At 33.8% G+C, this 18,956-nt stretch overlaps 1 protein-coding gene across 1 annotated transcript; it reads left to right on the top strand.

Annotated features, from left to right (window-relative positions):
- The first annotated feature begins 1,510 nt into the window (after positions 1-1,510).
- On the top strand, positions 1,511-4,583 carry LOC125060354 (catalase-like). Its single transcript, XM_047665228.1, has 2 exons — positions 1,511-1,672; positions 2,548-4,583. The coding sequence occupies exons 1-2, from the start codon at positions 1,562-1,564 to the stop codon at positions 3,973-3,975; spliced, it is 1,539 nt and encodes a 512-aa protein (XP_047521184.1). The 5' UTR covers positions 1,511-1,561; the 3' UTR covers positions 3,976-4,583.
- The last annotated feature ends 14,373 nt before the right edge of the window (positions 4,584-18,956 follow it).

The raw sequence follows: 18,956 nt of genomic DNA, 5'->3' as shown, positions 1-18,956 counted from the left end.
AAAAAACTATGGCGTTCAGCCGGAATTTGTACGCACGACTTTGGGATTGAAAATCTCAATTAACACAGTGTCTATAAAAATAAAAATAAATGTTTGAATGTAAGATACAGGTATCACTTATTCCACGTCATTAAATTTAAATCGGTAGACATCCCTACTCATCGGCAGAACACAGAATCGGAAGAAAACAGAGGGTGTAGGCCGAGAGAAAAAGCCGGCGTAAAAAAACTGTCGGTACTTACTCTTTTAAAATAGCAAATCATCAAACAACACTTATTTTAAAACAAATATCGCAAATAGCCTGTCTAGCACTAGTCCCGGGCCCTTTTATTAACTAGATAATCGTGAACTTTATAGTAAGCCTTTTTACACAGCTTTTCATTAATACATTTATTAAAAGACAGAAGTAAAAGAGCCTCTGGGATTTTATTAAAGAAGAATATCCTTTTTCCCAAAAAGAATTACTAGCTACTACGGGGAAATTGCAGCCTGCGTTTGTTCCGAGTATCAACATTGTGACTCACATATTGTGAAAAATATTCTATGTATATTGTTAGAAGGTTTATTATTTATTCGCACATTTTTATACTCATTTTTTGTTCTGGTTAGAAGTATAGTGAACTTAACTAAATATATTTACCGCTAATTCAATTAATTCTTTAAAAAAGTAGATACAGGAAATTAAGTAAATTTACAATGAATTAAGGATTGGTTGTTTTTATGTTTACATTTTTAAAGAATGTTCCCGGTATATCGCCGCCTTATGTGAGACTAGTGTAGTCGGTCCGGTTTTGCAAAGCAAGTATTCATTACCGTTGTATACAGTATAAGATGTTTTTACGCCAATAATTATACTAATACTGAAATTTATCTAACAAAAATCCAAATTTATTCATAAAGGTAACACAATGTACACTTATGAACGTCAAAAAAGAAATATATATTAAGTGCTTCTCACTTTACATTTACTGCCAGTTCTCAAATATAGGGCGTAGAACGGAAGAGAAGAACTGGCAATAAACTCTCCGCAACTCTTCTTGATCGCCAAGTTTTTTGTTTTACAAAATGTTTGTAAGGAGCTGCAACCATTACACCATGTTCCACATGACATCTGTAATTAATAGTTAATTGTTAAGTTAGATGATCAAGCCTCAGTACAGCCTTGCGATTCTGTAACTCGAAACTGCGAAAACCGCTGTGAGAGTTCGAAAAGTGAGTTACAGAATCGCAAGGCAGGTCTGGATAAGAAAAGCACATGAACTTGGAGGAGACCTGAAATGATAGAAATCTTGTAATGAAACGATATTTTAGTAAATCTGTAATAAATATCTGTAATTTAAAAAAAAAAAATATTAATATTATTTTTACGTGTTAATTAATTAATACTGACGTAACAATGTTCCTAAAATTGTCAGTTATGTATGCCGTAATTGAATTGCATTAAAAATGACATACAGAATTTACTTATAGACTTACTATATATACATAACTGCACTCCCTTGCTCCGTTAATCCGACAAGAACGAGTTATAAAAGTAATGTGGAAGTGAGCAGACCCGCGCATGGAAATTCAAAGATTTAATATGCATCGTTTTATTTTACTTATTCCCATAGTGTTAGCTTACCAAAATGATCCAACGAATCAGTTAGAAGACTTTAAAGACATAAATAAGGTAAGGTTTATCAATTTAATTTAAATTAATTATAAATTAAATTGAAATTTTCGATGTATGGTTAGAGTTTTAATTTATTGTTGATCATGATTAAACCTTTTTTATTCGTAATTATATTCTCAAATAGTCTGTGAATAACAGGAATTTTAACATTGTAGAAAAGTGTATCTTAATCAGTAAGTAATGCATAATTAGCGATTTTATGGATTTATACAAAATTGTTTTTAATTTTAGTTGATAGTTAGGAATACTGATCCAATCTCCGTTAGTGAAATATGTACCTAGCCTTTTCGAAATCAAATTATCTTATTTATATCCCGAGGTATTCACTAATACTTTAATTAATAGTTAATTAATGAAGAATACATAATATATTAATTAATTAAGTCGTTTAAAATAGAAGCTGTAATTATCTTAAAAATAAATTTATAATAAGTCGTTTTGAGTTAGAATTTTTTATCAGTATTTTATATTCACATAGCATCGTATTTTATTTAATACTCTCGTAAATGGTTAGTTTTTATTAGTTTATATAAAGGTGTATTTTAATATGCATTAATATTTAGTCGTGCATTAGTTTCGCTATGTCGTAATACTTGTTATTTGATTAAAAGTGGGTCCGTTTATGTTAGGAGAATTATATACTAACAATAGCGATGTTTTAATAGAAGTGACGTCTTTAACCAATACAAGACTTTTTATATAAATAAGCAAAAAGGTAGCAAAAGATTCGAAGAGACAGTCGAGAGTAATTCGCATTTGTTGTTAGAGAAGTATTATTTAATTGGATACTCGGTAATCTGAAGATAGTTAAAGTAATTTAAATACTTAGATATATTTTCAAATAAATTATCACTGTTATTTATGCTTTTCAGATACCTATAGGCTTTATGACAACAAGCAATGGCGCTATGGTTGAAACGAAACATGGATCAAGTACATTGAACACAAGACTAATACACAATGAATACTTCATGGATTCCCTAACTCATTTATCTCGGGAGCGGATACCAGAGCGTGTAGTACACGCAAACGGGGCCGCTGCCTTCGGCTTTTTTGAGGTAACCCATGACATCAGCCACATTTGCAGAGCACGATTATTCTCATCAGTTGGAAAGAAAACGCCTATAGCAATAAGATTTTCGACAATTGCCCCTGAAAGAGGTGCAAGTAATACGGTAAGGGATGCCAGAGGCTTTGCAGTCAAGTTCTATACTGAAGATGGAAACTTTGATATCGTCGGTCTCAACCAGCCTACATTCGTCATAAAGGATCCACTCTTTTTCACTACCTTTGCGCATACAATGAAACGCAACCCTGCAACTGACCTACCAGACGCGAACATGAAATGGGACTTTTTAACACTGCGTCCAGAATCATGGAACACTTTTATCAGACTCTTCGGAGATAGGGGTATATTTGACGGCTATCGTTATATGCCTGGATTCAGTATACATACATACCAAGTAACGAATGAAGCTGGCACTCCTTATTTCGTCCGATTCCATTTCATTCCAAATGCGGGCGAGAAGACATTAACATCAGAACAGGCTGCGAAAATACAATCTGTGGATCCAGATTACGAAAAACGAGATCTGTATAGAGCAATTTCTGCTGGTAATTTCCCATCTTGGTTGCTCGCCCTGCAAATATTGTCTCTGGAAGATGTTAAAAATGCGGAGATTGATGTTTTTGATATTACCAAAATTCTACCGGTTGAAATGTATCCATTACACCACGTTGGGCAGCTAGTTCTAGATAGAGCTCCAGAAAACTTTTTTGCTGAGGTCGAACAGCTAGCATACAATCCAGCTAATTTAGTCCCTGGCATACAAGGTGGTGTCGACAAACTATTTGAAGCGCGACGTTTATCTTACAGAGATGCACTTTATTACCGTTTAGGTGCAAACTTCAATAACATTCGTGTTAATTGTCCATTTAATACTAAACCTCTGACATATAATCGCGACGGTCGACCGCCAGTGAAAGATAATCAAAAGTCAAACCCAAATTACCACCCAAACTCGTTTAATGGTGCAGTTGCATATGTGGACTTTAATTATTTTGAAGTATTACAAATTATTGAAAAAGAACCAAATAATACCGATCAAATACGTGAGTTCTATTTATATGGAATGTCGGATGAAGAGAGAAATAGGTTGGTTGAAAATATTCGGTCCAGTTTAGTATCAGCTGCAAGGTTTCTGCAAAAACAAGCAATTGCTTTATTTGAAAGCATTCATCCAGACTTCGGGTATAGAGTGGATCAAGCTCTAGCTTCGAACACAACGTTGCCTTTCTAAGTAATATTGGTTATATATAGTTAATCTTATTTTATTTCGGTGTCATTCTTATCTCGTGTACTGGCACGGATTTTGTTCTTATCTTAATTCGCGGCAAAGAACGTTTAACATGATCATAACAACGAGAATATAGTAATTAAAACAATCCATTAGATTCTAGTAAATTATTTGTGTTCCTCGAAACAAGAATAAACATTCGTCATACATTATGCTTGATTTGTAATTGTTATTTGAGTCATTTTGTAATTGGAATATCGTAGATTTTCCTTTAACACAAATGTTATATCACACACATAAACAATATAATCTGTATATGTAACAATAATGTTTGTTAAAATCGAGTAATGTATTAGAGGTAAAGATATAAAGAGTTTTCTGTTTTTAAATCCAATTATTTTATCAGACCTTGCGATAAGAACTGAGTAGCTACAGCGAATTAAAAGCTTTTCCCTGATTAATCGGACTAAATAATAATTAATTGGTGTTTTATTTGGTTATCTGTGGATTCGAAGTTGTATATTTTAGCGAGGTACTGTGGTACTTTTTAATAATGAAATTATTAATTATGGTATTAAATGTAACAAATAAAAGTGTTTTTTTTAATTCAACATGTTTATTAATTATTAACGTCTTATTACCAACGTCTTATATAACGAACGGTCTTATGTAACGAAAACAGAAACGTATATAATAAGCCTTATTTAATAAATATATTTATCTTTTATTTTTCAAAAGAGGAAATCCACGGTATTACCCACCCTGGCACTCGATCTTATCCTTTTTTAGTACATTGGTAAGCCTTTTTTAAGATTTATTTAAAATTAAGGTTTAATTGTTGTAAAATTTAGGTTAAGTGTGCAATTCTTAACTGTGTCGTTCGAACCGCAACTGTGAAGCAATAGATTTATTTTCTATTTTATTTTAATCATTTGCCAGCTCAGTTGTTTTTACTGGTGTTTTTTTGCTTAGGGGGTGGCGCTTAACAACCCAAGTAAATTTAATAAATATTATTTCATTCATTTTGTTCCTTAATTACTTATTAAGCTTATATCATAACGGCCAATTAAAATAAAGTTAGTTAACTAATTCTTCTAAATATAATTGAAAAATTAATTATCTAAGATTAAAATTAATTAGAATTATGATAACTTAATCCTTGAATATCGTGGCTCGAAACACTTGAAGCTGAAAAAGTGTAATAAAAAATTGTAAGATACTTAGAAATGTTTTTCTGACTGTATGTGCAAAATAAATTAGATAGATATTGTGGACTCAGTTTCCGCACTCTCACTAGGTCCGTTGTGGACACAAGATCGGCTATCAGCCCTTGCTATTCTTTCAACTCATTATTGTCATTGAAACTCATTAGATTATTGTGCTTTAATTTAAGATTTCAGACATCGGAAAAGCCGCAAACATGAATTTTAAAATGTATCATCTTTGTATTTGTTAATTTTGTAAACCTTTCAATGTAAAATATTTTAAAACTCAAATTTGATTTATTTGTATATTACTTCAGCGCTCTCCTCAAAGACAAGGACAAAGGGCCTCGTAAAGACCTGCCGCCTGGAGCCTCGCAAAGGATAAGGCCGCCTCTGCTGGTGCCGTTAGACTATAATGTGAAAATAAGTGGCATCCTAAAATTAAACGCCTTACTTTTTATTTTAGCAAAACGTTTGCAAATCAACGTTGCTTGACCGCTCAATACTTTTTACGAATTTTTGTCACTAACGACATTCTTAATAAATTGTAGAATATTATATTATTCCTTAAATTCTATTTCTATAGATCATTGTGTTTGTATTTGCTACCTAAGGAGTTTTCAGGGATATGCATCTTCATATCTATCTATATATATAAAAGAAAGTCATGTTTGTTACAACACTTATAACTCGAGAACGGCTGGACCGATTGCCATGGTTTTTGATTTGTTGGATTTGTTTCCGTCCCGAATAGCAGAATAAGCAATAAAATATCGGATAAGTTATCGAATAACAATAAATTATTTAATTAATTTTACGAATGCAAAAACCATATGGTGCCATCTGTTGACAAAACTACGCATCATTTTACGTCGAATTCGTGTCAGTTCAAGAAATTCCGATCTTGAGGTGAATGAGGATATGCATAACCATGCTTTGATCCTGATCAAAAGATGTTGGATATCAGAAAGTGCTTAACATGCAGTATCGCCATATTGACGCTAGAGAGAAGATGCCTAATGTGTAAAACTGCCATTCTTCTTTCGCAATGGCAAGCAATAAAACATTTCTGTATTTGCAAAAAAGTTGTATTAATGTAATACTTTACATTAATGAAATCCTAAAATAAGTTAAATTAAAATAACAACGATATTATAAGGTTGTAGGGCGGAACGAAGTTAGCCAGATCAGCTAGTCTATATATATAAAAGAAAGTCATGTTTGTTACAACACTTATAACTCGAGAACGGCTGGACCGATGTTAGTTATCTCTTTTTTAGTGGATTCTTCTCCGCTCCGAATAGCAGAATAAGTAATAAAATATCGGATAAATAATTAGTTATCAAATAAATTTTTTTTTATTAATTTTACGAATGCAAACTGCATGTGGTGCCATCTGTTGACAAAATTACGCATATAAAAGAAACCTATCACTTTGTTCTTGCGCCGGATAACAAAACAAAAAATGTTGTATATCAAAAAGTACTTTAACATGCAGTCTCGCAATATTAGCGCTAGAGAGAGGAGGCCTAATGTGTAAAACCGTCATTCTTTTTTCGCAATGGCAAGCAATAAAACATTTCTGTATTTGGAAAAAAGTTGTATTAATGTTATTACCTCAAATAAATCCTAAATTAAGTTTAACTAATGTTAAAACGATATTATTAGAATGTTAAGCGGAACGAAGTTCGCTGGGTCCGCTAGTTATTATTAAAGTGTAACTATAAAATGTTTGTTAAAATACTTGTGTGGTTTTTACTCGCACATGTGGTCACATAGGAATCTGCTTGAATTTATTTTGAATTATTAACAAGGGGTTAATTAACCTACAGTGTTCATAACTTACAGTACTTTAATATAACACATTTCTTCATATGATATTTTCTAGTAGTGGCTGCCACCCCCTTGAAAACCACTAACAGCGCCCATGGTCGCCTAATGAAGACGCAATAATATATATACCTAATGCATGTATTAGCAGACTATAAAGACTTGATAAATCTTTATTTGGTAGCTACCAAAATCCCAAAAGTTTAGTCAGTCTAATAATGGTTTCGAAGGGGTGTTTATAGAAAGAGAAATTTCTTCCAATATGCGCTTGTGACTGGACGTAGTTTATTGTTTAGTGTTTATTAACTAATAATAGTCTAATAATCCGACTTGTGTAGCGACACCTACAAACAGGGCTTCGAAATCACTTCGAAGTTCGATCATACATACGCGCTAACGATGTCATATATACAACTTTCCGACCTTAGCCACTGGGTCGCTAATTCCAGTGAGCTTCTGTCCTACCCTTCAGGCTATTGACCACCTCGTGATGGCCCAAGCCGGGAACCGTGACTTACACGGACGCTCTTGCGCTAGTTGCGGGAAAAAGCCCGTTCCGTCCGAGCTATGCTCGTCAAAACAGCATCATTGTCAAGGCTTCACGCCAACAGCGAGACTGCGTCCGGCCAGTCAGTGGACAGACTGTTCGAGGATCGGTTAGAGCAGGGATCTCCAAACTTTCCAGCCTTAGGGCCATACTGATTACTCCAGTAAGCTCCGAGGGCCAAAACCATACTATCATTGTTCCCGGTGGTAAAAAAGTGGTCCACTGATGAAAAGAAAGTCCGAAAAAGTACGTAACATTTAAAAAAGGTTCTCTAAAAGGAGTTTTCAAGTATGCTAGCTCTCCGCAGGCCGGACAAAATCTGTCCGTGGGCCAAACGTAGTCAGGCCGTAGTTTGGAGACCCCTGGGTTAGAGGAACAGTACAACTTCCTTCCTGCACACCTGTTACGGAGACCTCAATCTTCTATTAATACACCGCGTTATTGGCAAATGTATATTACTGATGGATATGTATGATATGGTTAAGGCCATATTAATCCACTAGTCGAAGAGGAAACCAGACTCAGGAAAGGAGAAAGTTATCTAATACAAACTTCGACAGTAAATTCGATATCAGACTTTTATAAAGTTACTAATATGCGAACAATTGTGTAAACCACTACACAGCGGTGTAACACGTCAATCAGAATGTTTTGGATGATATCTATTGAACATCACGTGTGAATATCGATAACATTGTATTTTTGTTTTAATTAAATGGAAAAAACATTACATTCTAACATTACAACCTTGCATAACGGAATTCTTTCATTCACTTATGCAGCGCTTGCCTTTGAAAGGGATTCGAATTAGCGTACATTCTTAAAATTTGATAAAGTAAAAATATATTTTAGTACTATCTTTACATCGTCATTAAACACTTTAAACTTAATTTAAAGTCATGTTAATGAAACAGGGTCTGGTCTGAGAAAAACAATCCAAGAAAGTCATTCTTTATGCCTACAATAATTTGTATTTGATCATTGTTAAGTGAGAACTAGAATAACATTAATAAACAGTTCTAGTTGATGATATTATCCTTTTTATATTGCGATTATCTTTCTATAGTATTTTTCTTATCGACAATGCTATGAGTAATAAGTTCTTTAAATAATTAAAGAAAGACATAATAATAATGTCCTATTATATTGGATTTTTGTGGTTTGTACACAAACATTATTCTAATACTAGATTGTAGACCTAGTAAAGTAAAGGACGACTGCAGGTAGTTAAAAAATTTGTAATTTGTCTGGAGTATACTTATCGTGTAAATTAATAAGAGTGAAGTGAATTCAGGCAATTAATTACATTTTTTTTACGAATTCTTTAAAACCGATGTACACAGCCAAACATTAAGAAGTGCCGACCACATAAAGACAAGAAGATTTCGTATTTTTTTTAAATTAATTACTAGCTGACCCGGCAAACGTTGTTTTGCCATGTACCTATATTATTTCTAGGAATCATTTTTTTAGTTCTATAAAAATAACTATGTATCTACTTTAATAAAAAACATGGGTTGATCGTAGAGGGGTGAAAATTAGGGGTTGTATGTATTTTTTTATGTTATATATCATAAAAAAAAATAAAAAAAGTTTTTGGTCTGGTCAATTAGGGGTTTAAAATATAGATAGTAGCCGATTCTCAGACTTACTGAATATGCATAAAAAAATTTGTTAAAATCGGTCAAGCCGTTTCGGAGAAGTATGGGAACGAACATTGTGACACGAGAGTTTTATATATTAGATAATAACACATGTAAAACCTAATAACGAGTGTGACTTGCCAAAACCACAGCTTGAATTTATTTGAGGAATATGTTCCTACTCTTCTGCAATTACTTTTAGCTCCCTAATGTTTTGTGGAGCAGGTTGTACTGATCTCACTCATCTCTTTAGAACATTCGCAATTGGATTGAGGTCAGGACTTCAAGGTGACCAATGTTAACGACGGATCCCAACTTCTTGCATATACGCTTTTACGCCAGAACGGTGAGAGCATTGTTTTAAGTAAAATAGAATCTACCCAGCAGTGGCATCAATCCATAACCTGCAGGTTATGGATTCAATTTGTGATTTTGGTAATATGAGGTCACACTAGTTAGGTTTTCAAGGTTTACGTACAACTAGGCGAATCTTTAGATCCAGAAGTTGAATTGTTAATAAAAATTATAATTCTAATGTTACACATATCGGATCCAGCTTTCTAGAGAAAATGGAGCGTTTGCGGTGAATTGTGCAACGTACCGGAAGACACTTGTACGGTCAGAAAAACAAATTCAATACAAATATTAACATTTAGAAAAGCTTGGAATAAGCACGAACGGAAGTTTGTCTTTTTCATCACATTGCTGTAAATTCTAGTACATTTTAACTCATCAATGGCCATTATAGAAAGTTTATATTTCTTGCAATGCTGCAATTGCTAAGCAATCGTGTCTTGTCCTGAAACAAACCCCAACATGCTTGCAAGTAAGGTGCCGATCTTAAAAGATCCTGTAGGTTTAGATATATCAAAGAGGAGGTACAACACCAAGTTCCTTAAAAACAGTCAGATTATACTTGTCTGATGAAATTCAGCTAAATACATATTTGTAAAGTGCAATGTAAATTAATGAAGCTAAATCTATTGAAATCAATGAAAATCGAATTTCAATATTCTAACATATTTAAATTATATTTTAGTTAGTGGAGAAGAAAGCGAGACGTATTTTTTAAACACAATGTACATATTTGGATTATAGTAAGTGGTTATATATAGTCATGTTTGTCGCACTTTTCGTTTACTGCCCGAAATTTGCCTGCAATTATATTTTTTAGTTAATTCATTTCCCATATCTTTGTTATTAAACAAAAGCTAGTATTTATAAAACTGGTTTTTAAACGGAAAACTAACTTAGCCTTTTAACTAGTGAGAAGTATGTCATGCTGTCTGTACATTTTGTCATAATTCTTATTACGAAGGGACGATTGCATATTAACGTAAAACAATACTATGTGAACTGTCACGCCCTTCGCGTTTAGCAGATGCATATCTATAACAATGCGTAGTTAATTTTGAGCTTTATCACCAAGTTTCAGTATAAAATTTAGAGTTAAAGTCCCCTATATTTCACAGAAACAAATGATACTTTATCCGGAAGTAGAACTCAAAGACGCATTGAAACTTAAAGTGCCTTTTCATATAGAGTTTGCAATTATCTAGGTAACACTGAACATTTTTAGAAAATGAAAAACGGCTTAATGTAGAAAGTTGCCAATACTTTTATTGTTTTTCGAAGTAATCTCCGTTCCTCTCTACACATCGTCGCATTCGATGGACCCATTGAGAAAAGCAGTGGTGGGCCCACTGCTTTTCTTTTGCTTGCTTTCCTTTTGCTTGCTTTCCTTTTGCTTTCTTAGGGGTCTCTAGATAGAGTTTTAGATTTGCCGCCAATTCACAAAAACAAATGACAAATGAATGCAATATACTACATTAGGTTACCAAAGAGTTCTAAAATTTAAATTCAAAAAAAGTTTTCATTAGCAATGTTTCTAACTGGCCAATTCTAAACATTTTCAGTGTTACCCACGTATCAGTAAATTTGTAATGTATTTTTTATATCTACCATAAAATAATTAATTCAATCTATAACAAAGAACATTAACGTCCACTACATTTTTAATATTTATTTCCAATGCATAAATGTACTCGTATAGTATTTACAATATTCTTAACTTACATAGAAATAATAATACATAGAAAATTAAAACAAATTTAAATAGTTTGATCCCTGTAGCAGTGTACCTTTAATGCTGTCAGTATTTCGTCGCTGTATTGCGATACTTATTCGTTGAGCGAGGAAGGCAACATCTCTGGGGTCACCGGTACCATCTACCAGGCGCCAACTTATTTAATTAGCGCCAGTTAGTGTACCCTACAGCTCAAGAGTCTCTACTAAAGGAAACAAAATCAATGTTGGAGGAAAGACTTATATTTAATCCGTTTATTATGTACATGTATTTAAATATGGACTTCCTCCACCCTAAATGGAGGATCCTTGACCAGTGGAAACATTGACTGGCCGATCTGAATCTGAACTTGGTTTGCGCAATTCAGGATAGAATCTCATATATCATCGGACGTCGAGGAAGTATACGTAATTCCACTCGACGTGCGTGTTTCTAAAACTGAGCGTTTTTATGGCAGTTTTTGCCGCGCGCCATCACTATGCAGTGGTACCAGCTGCCCACTATTTCCAAACCAACTCGACTAAGGGTCCTTATTCTTGAGAGAGTCCATGGGCACTCAACATCAGGTGATCCTCCTACCCGTTTGCTCTAAAAAAAAACTGAAATTTGATAAAAAAAGTGCATCATGTAGATTATAAAAAAATTAAAAAATACGTCACCCAATATAAAGATACGTAATAATGTCTGTTATAATATGAGTTAGAAATCGTGCTAGCGAACACGTAAGATAACAATTGAAGCATTCTTAAGGTGTTGATATGGCAATAGGCCGTAAAGGGGATTATGTCAATTGTATTGTGAAATCGATGTCATTCGTGGACCACTTAGGCCGTTGTTCACGGATCGCATAACGAAAGGTCGTTTAATCTACGGTTTAACACAAGAACAGAGTGTCTTCCCTTTAATAGAGACTGTAATGGACTCTTTCTTATGTAAATTAACCTTTTTAGTAAATTAGGTTAGTTTTAAATTACCTATTAGTCTTTAGTTATGCTAGATCGTAATGCTAAATATTGTCTTTGGGCAGAGACAATTTATTTAAAAAAATCTATGGTTAAGAAGCCGTTTAGCTACTTTACCTATAGACTGATACGAATCCTTAAAAGTTTATTAGTAGTCTATGCAGTAATTGATTCCCTAAATTATATATTTCTATTTCCAAAGTTACACTTACGACACCAGAAAAACTAGCAAAAACGTTTAAAACAATAATCAAACACATCTTACAATAATAATAATAATTTATTTTCTCCCATATAACATTTAATTAAACAAGCAATAAGTCCGTTCGTTGTATTGTCTTTCTGAAGTCTGTAAAATTGTGTCACGTGATCTCGAAGTGTTTTAGAAACAAAATGGACCTTTAATTAATCTAAAAATCCAAACTGAACAAAACAAAATCAAAAATCTCTTAAACTGTAATACTCATACAAATATGAAATGAATATTCGGAATTATTACCTAAGAAAATTCAGTGTTTTACACTAATAAACAGTAATATTAACGAGCCGTTAAAGAGTCGGTAAGCGGTCTCGGGTTAGACGTTAACTGCCTTTGGTTAAGTATCTATTATGTTTTAAACACTGCAGATTAAGATCTTATAAGGAAGTTCTTTGAGAGGGTTAATTGGTTTTATTTTCAGGGCAATGAAAGTTCTTTAACTATTTAATTAGCCTATAACGAATACAAAAGTGTGTGTTTGTTACAACTTGACTGTTCAGCGTATAAAGGTGTATAGCAGATGTTCCGGTTCTTACAATAATCGAAATAAATAAAACAAAGTCGTGTTAGTTACACGACTTCTGTTTTTTTTTATGAGGTGAAAATGCGCTTACGCAGGCCCGCATCAGGGATGTCGAGCTTGACGCGGGGACTGTGGGGCTGGGTCTACACTCAAATCCCTCTACTATTCAGAGGGGTAGCGAGACCCCACCCACAAAATACACCTCAGCCCTTCACACGCCTTCACACGCCCTTAATATGGTCCCTCGGGGTTCGCTAGGCATTCTACCCAAGGGACCCGGGCTTATATCCGACATAGAGAGCTAATTCAAGATCTGCGGTTCCGGGCCACTCGAGGTCGAACCCCCAGCCTTGAACTACCGGTCAGTCTACGGTCATCCCCAGACCTCTCCCTCAAACGCTCAGCTGCTTCCTTCTGCAGCATTACATGCTTACAGAAGGTGACTATTGCACTCCAGGCCTCCTCACTTCCTAGCATAGCTAATATAATACCCGGTAAAGAGAGGTCCGCCCCTTCTAACTCAAGATCGGCTGGACCGATGTTAGTTATGTTATGTTATCTCTTTTTTGGTGGATCCTTCTCCGCTCCGAATAGCAGAATAAGTAATAAAATATCGGATAAGTTATCGAATAACAATAGATTAATTAATTATTTTACGAATGCAAACACCATGTGGTGCCATCTGTTGTCAAAATTGCGCACCATTTAACATCGAATTCGTGTCAGTTGAAGAAATTCCGATCTTGAAGTGAATGAGGATATGCATAACCAGGCTTTGATTGAAGACATGTGTTACCTCATCAAAAAATGTTGTATATCAGAAAGTGCTTTAACATGCAGTATCGCAATACTGGCGCTAGAGAGAAGAGGCCTAATGTGTAAAACTGCCATTCTTCTTTCGCAATGGCAAGCAATAAATTATTTCTGTATTTGCATTATATGTTGTATTAATTGTATTACCTTAAAATTCCTATAACTGTTAGCTTCAAAAATTACATGTGGTGACCGAGTCATTTACTTCAAGCATTTCACGTATATTATATTAACAATACGATGCAATGAACACAAGAAATAATAAAAAAAAAATTTTTTTTTAATATTTCCAAAAATAAAATCGATATGCAAAGCATAGTTTACTTCCTTCATCGTCCTTCTTGTATATGAATTAATTCGGTAACTCCCTCAGTGCAATTTAAACATAGGATTAATTTATGTCTTTTTACTAACAGCAGTAAGTAAATAGAGTCATAACTCAGTGTTTGGCAGGTCGTGACTGTGACCACGATTGGCCACTTAATCTTGTCAACCAATACATTGTTAATTAGAATCAATCACTTATAAATCACGCTCGTATAATCCTCATACGTCGTTTTTAATTATTCAATTGATTTGACAATTGACAGATTCGAGAAATCGAAATGCAAAAATGAATTCGCGATAAAATCGGGGCTTAATGCTTATAATTAATGTGTGAAATAAATAAAAGGGCATGTATTAAATCTTGAGAAATGAGCGCAACATACATAACGATGAAATCGTTAATAAATTTTTTTTAAAGTTATACTTCTTTAGGCGCGTTATGAAAAATGTGAAATTTTACGATGCGCGCGCACCGTACACAAAATTATCAGTATGAAGTTGCCCACGGAAGATGCTACGGCATTGGACATAATTTTAAAACAACATTCGAATAATAATAGAATTTATGTTACACTTAATGTAAGAGAATAATAATAAATATTTATTTATTTACTTTTTCAAATGTAAACAGAACTTTTTTCACTATAATGACTCCTTTTCCAGTCTTTGATTATTTAATTGTAATTAATTATTTGCATGCATTCAAAAACTATTTTTATGCCAAAGAAGTATTGCTTCTTACGCGCGTACATAAGTACACGCACCCTTTTTTATATAGTTTTTGTCGTATTGGCCACTATGGCCTCAAATAACTCCTCTTTGGTTAGGAATTCCAAATTCAATTTTGGACTGCCATTTACTCAGTTTAAACCATTAAAGTGAAAGAATATATTTTCTATATAATCAATGGTTTCGTGGTATCATGGACATCTTTGGTAAAAATGGTTTAAATTCAAATTATATAAAGTCTGTGCTATCTAAGCAGTTAATTTATACACACAGTGAATTTTGTTCTTAATCTATATTGTAATTATATAATTAGAAATGTATAAGTAAATAGAAAACTAAAACAAATTTAAAGTGCAGTCCCGGTAGCAAATGTACCTTTAACGCTGGCAGCATTTCCTCGCTGTATTGCGATACTTATTAGAAGAGCGAGGAAAGCACCAGCTCTGGGGTCACCGGTACTATCTACAAGGCACCAAATACAAAGTATATGTATTGAGTTCTTAGATCCATCATATCTATAGGACTTCTATGACAACTGCTCAACAATACGTCATAGTTAATCTACGATAGAAAATCAATTCATGATAAAAATCCACTTAACGCTGAGTTGGACTTTATTGCTGTTTTTTAATTAGAAATGTTGATTGTATTATAAGCGCTTTTAAATGCATTGGATTACAGCTCTAAATCGATTAATTTGTATGTATAACAACAGACTATATAATTCATATGACATGAATTTTCATACAAATTTATTTCCAAGCACAAAATCCATGATGGTCAACCATGTTAAAGGTTCAGTTTCCGCTCTCACTAGGACCGTAATGCGTAAAGTCCTGTCTTACCAAGCCAGCCTAGCTCCTTCCAGAAGCACAGAAATCTCCTGGGCACTTCGCAGGTTTCACGGAGCGACCTCAATGTTCCGAGGATTTCTGTATGTTGGTTAGCCACAGCCACGCATTCCAGGACTATTTGGGTGACTGATTCCTCTGCGCTGAAAAAGCCTCTGCACAAGGGACTGTCTGTCGCGCCTAGGAGATTGTCACTCATTGAAAAATAATACTTAAAAAGAACAAACTCATTTGTCTTTATAAGATGTACCGAGGGTAGAAGACTGCTAGGTTAATATTTTTTAAAACATATAATATACATATTCTTTCGCTAGTAATTAAACCTATAAATCCCGGATTAAATGCCTGAGCTGAGCAACAGAGTCACAACTGCTAATCCTAAAATCTCTCCACTACCGATGAATCTTAGGAAGTTTCTAATTTATTACGTTTCAATAAAATTAGGATAACTGTCACGAAATATTAGTTAATATTTGTTAATAAGTCGTCGGAGTGTCGCCAGTTAAATAATTAGCTACTTTAGTGATATAACCAAACCGCAATATGTTATGCTACGTTCATACTATCGGAAGCAAATATTACAGCCAATTTCTGTATATTTGACTTGAATAGATAAACCATTTGGTTTTTTAATTGATTAAGATTTCAAGGGTTCACAATTGAAGTGTTCAGTGAAGTAAATAGAGTCCTGTGACCATGGAGTAGTTTTGCGTTTTTTGAAGCCATAATTCTTAAGTCAATCGATTATTTTAACCGTTTTAACGAGAATATTATTATTTAATGTATTGAATTACTTTTGTTGTACAAATTTAAGTATAAGAGTATCTATGTGTATTCACAACAGACCAAATGAGCGTCTAAGTGCGGAAATTGAGTCCACACTACGTACAGTGTGGTCCAAACGTAATAATTTATAAAGTTAATTTTTTTGTCGCACTTCCTTTCTTGTAATTTGAGACCTATGTCACTATTCTCATATAGTATTTCGTAATATTTTTATACGACAACCCCAATTGTTACGCGTAACATTTCAAATCCAGTAGCACTACCACCCAAGGGGGGATTTTTTTTATTTAACACACATGGTTAATTAGGACAATCAAATACTTATGAAGATATAAGTAAATACATAAATAGCAATTAAGTACAACCAAAACGAAGTAGAAAAATAATAATAGTAAACAATTTAGCGTTCCAGTTGGTAGATTTTACCTCAACGGAGTGGAATATTATTCATTTAAACATTTCCAAATAAAAATAAGTAATAAAATAGATCCGTTCGTCAATTGTTCCGTCATCTTTGGGATTATTTGATAAGTTTACAGCAAATTGGCGATCAGCCTACTGTAATGAGCCTTTGAGGATGTTCCACTTACGATATACCAACGCGTACGCGATGGCCCTAATAAATTTTAAAGATCAGTGCGTCAGTGGGGTTTAGATAACCTCAAAATTGAGAGCCGCATAGCCGCTAAACCAAACTGCTCACCTTAAGGACCTATCCGGTCGCCAAACTCCAAAAAAGTACATTGTTTCTTTCCATTTTTCGTCATCGTTTCTTGAAGTATGGCGAATGGAAAAAATATATGGTGGAATTGAGTAGTTTATGTATCCATTTTGAAAGATCGATACACGATTTAAATAACTTAGATTTAGCTCGATAGAAAAAAATCCAAACAAAGCCAATTTTTGAAACTTAAAATTTTATGACGAAATTGTATATAGAACATGATTTTGAAATTTACAAGATATATTTAATCGCAAGCCATGTAATCCATTTCTGAAAAAAATTGGAGAAATTACATTAATGTAATGTGTTAGAGTATTATCACTAAATAAATTCAAAGCCGTCGTTAAACGGAAACTAATCAACAAAGCTTTTTATAAATTTGAGGACTACTTACATGATCCTAATCCTTGGGATTGAATTGCTCCAGTTCAAAGAATTTGTATGACAATACCTGGCGATTAAAAAGAGTGGCGGAAAGTTTCTTGCCAGTTCTTCTTACCCGCTCTACGCCCTTGACTTGCGAACTGGTAGTAAATGTAAATTAACGATTAATTTAACTTGACGATTCAAAAGTGTACTTGGTTACCCACTTGAATAAAGATATTTTGAGTTTGAGTTTGAGTTTGAGTTTACATAACTTATTGTTATTACGGGTCGGCGCGCCTCAGTGCTCCAGCTTTCCACTGCGCACTGCAGTCCATCATGAGACACTGACACAGGATAGGATAGGGCCGTAATATTAGAGTGATATTTTCTGATGAATCGAATCGATCGTGATCTATGTTATAAAATAAAGCAATATTAGTATTATTATTTTCTGATCAAGGGCATCGGTAATAATAAGTTACTACTACATACGCAGAACTACAATATGGTAATAAATAAAAATACTTAATCGCTGGTATAAAAGAGTTCAACGCTTGTTAATACTAAAAATATATAGATAAAATATGATATAGCAATGTAATAAAAATATTAACAAGTACAAATTGTAGTTTTAAGTCATTTTTAAACCGTAAAAGAAATGTGACCAAAAGAAAAGTTTTAGAGAGAAAATATGTTAAAGGAGAAATTGTGTAGTGAAGACAATCTCTTCAGTTCTTCCAGGAACAAACTATGTATTATACTCGTATATACACTATATTATGATGTCAAGAAATTATGGTATAGGAAACCAGAGTTGGTTTCAATTTCACCTAAAGTAATAACAGTAAATCAACTAAACTGTTAACCTGAATATATTTGACCGCATCGCGAATTTCACGTACCATTGTTTTAGACACGCAATGTCTATACTCTATGAGAATGTATCTATAAAATCTCTATTATCTACGCAAAAAACCATAAATACTTCCATAACCAGTAACAATATGTTTAGGTATAATTTTACTCGTATAATTGGGAAGAAGGAGACTAGGGCGCCCCATAAAAAGGTGGATAGAAGAAATAGAAGCGATAGCAGGAAGCGAATGGAGAAAGAAAGTCATAGACAGATTCAGTTGGAAAAAGCTTGAGGAAGCCATTACTTTGGGAAGTGGTTCCGATTGACGGTACTGCCCTGCGATTCTGTAACTCACTTTTCGAACTCACACAGCGGTATTCGCATCGGCGGTCGCTCTCAAATCAGTCGTGAAGCAGTCATTTTATGATTTGGCATTCTGAAAAGGTGGGAGCTTGTAGTTATCAGAATACCAAATCT

The sequence above is a fragment of the Pieris napi genome, chromosome 21 (assembly GCF_905475465.1).
Source record: "Pieris napi chromosome 21, ilPieNapi1.2, whole genome shotgun sequence".
NCBI classification, from domain to species: Eukaryota; Metazoa; Arthropoda; class Insecta; order Lepidoptera; family Pieridae; genus Pieris; species Pieris napi.
Note: the sequence above shows the minus strand (reverse complement) of the source record. Positions and strands in the feature narration are given on the sequence as shown.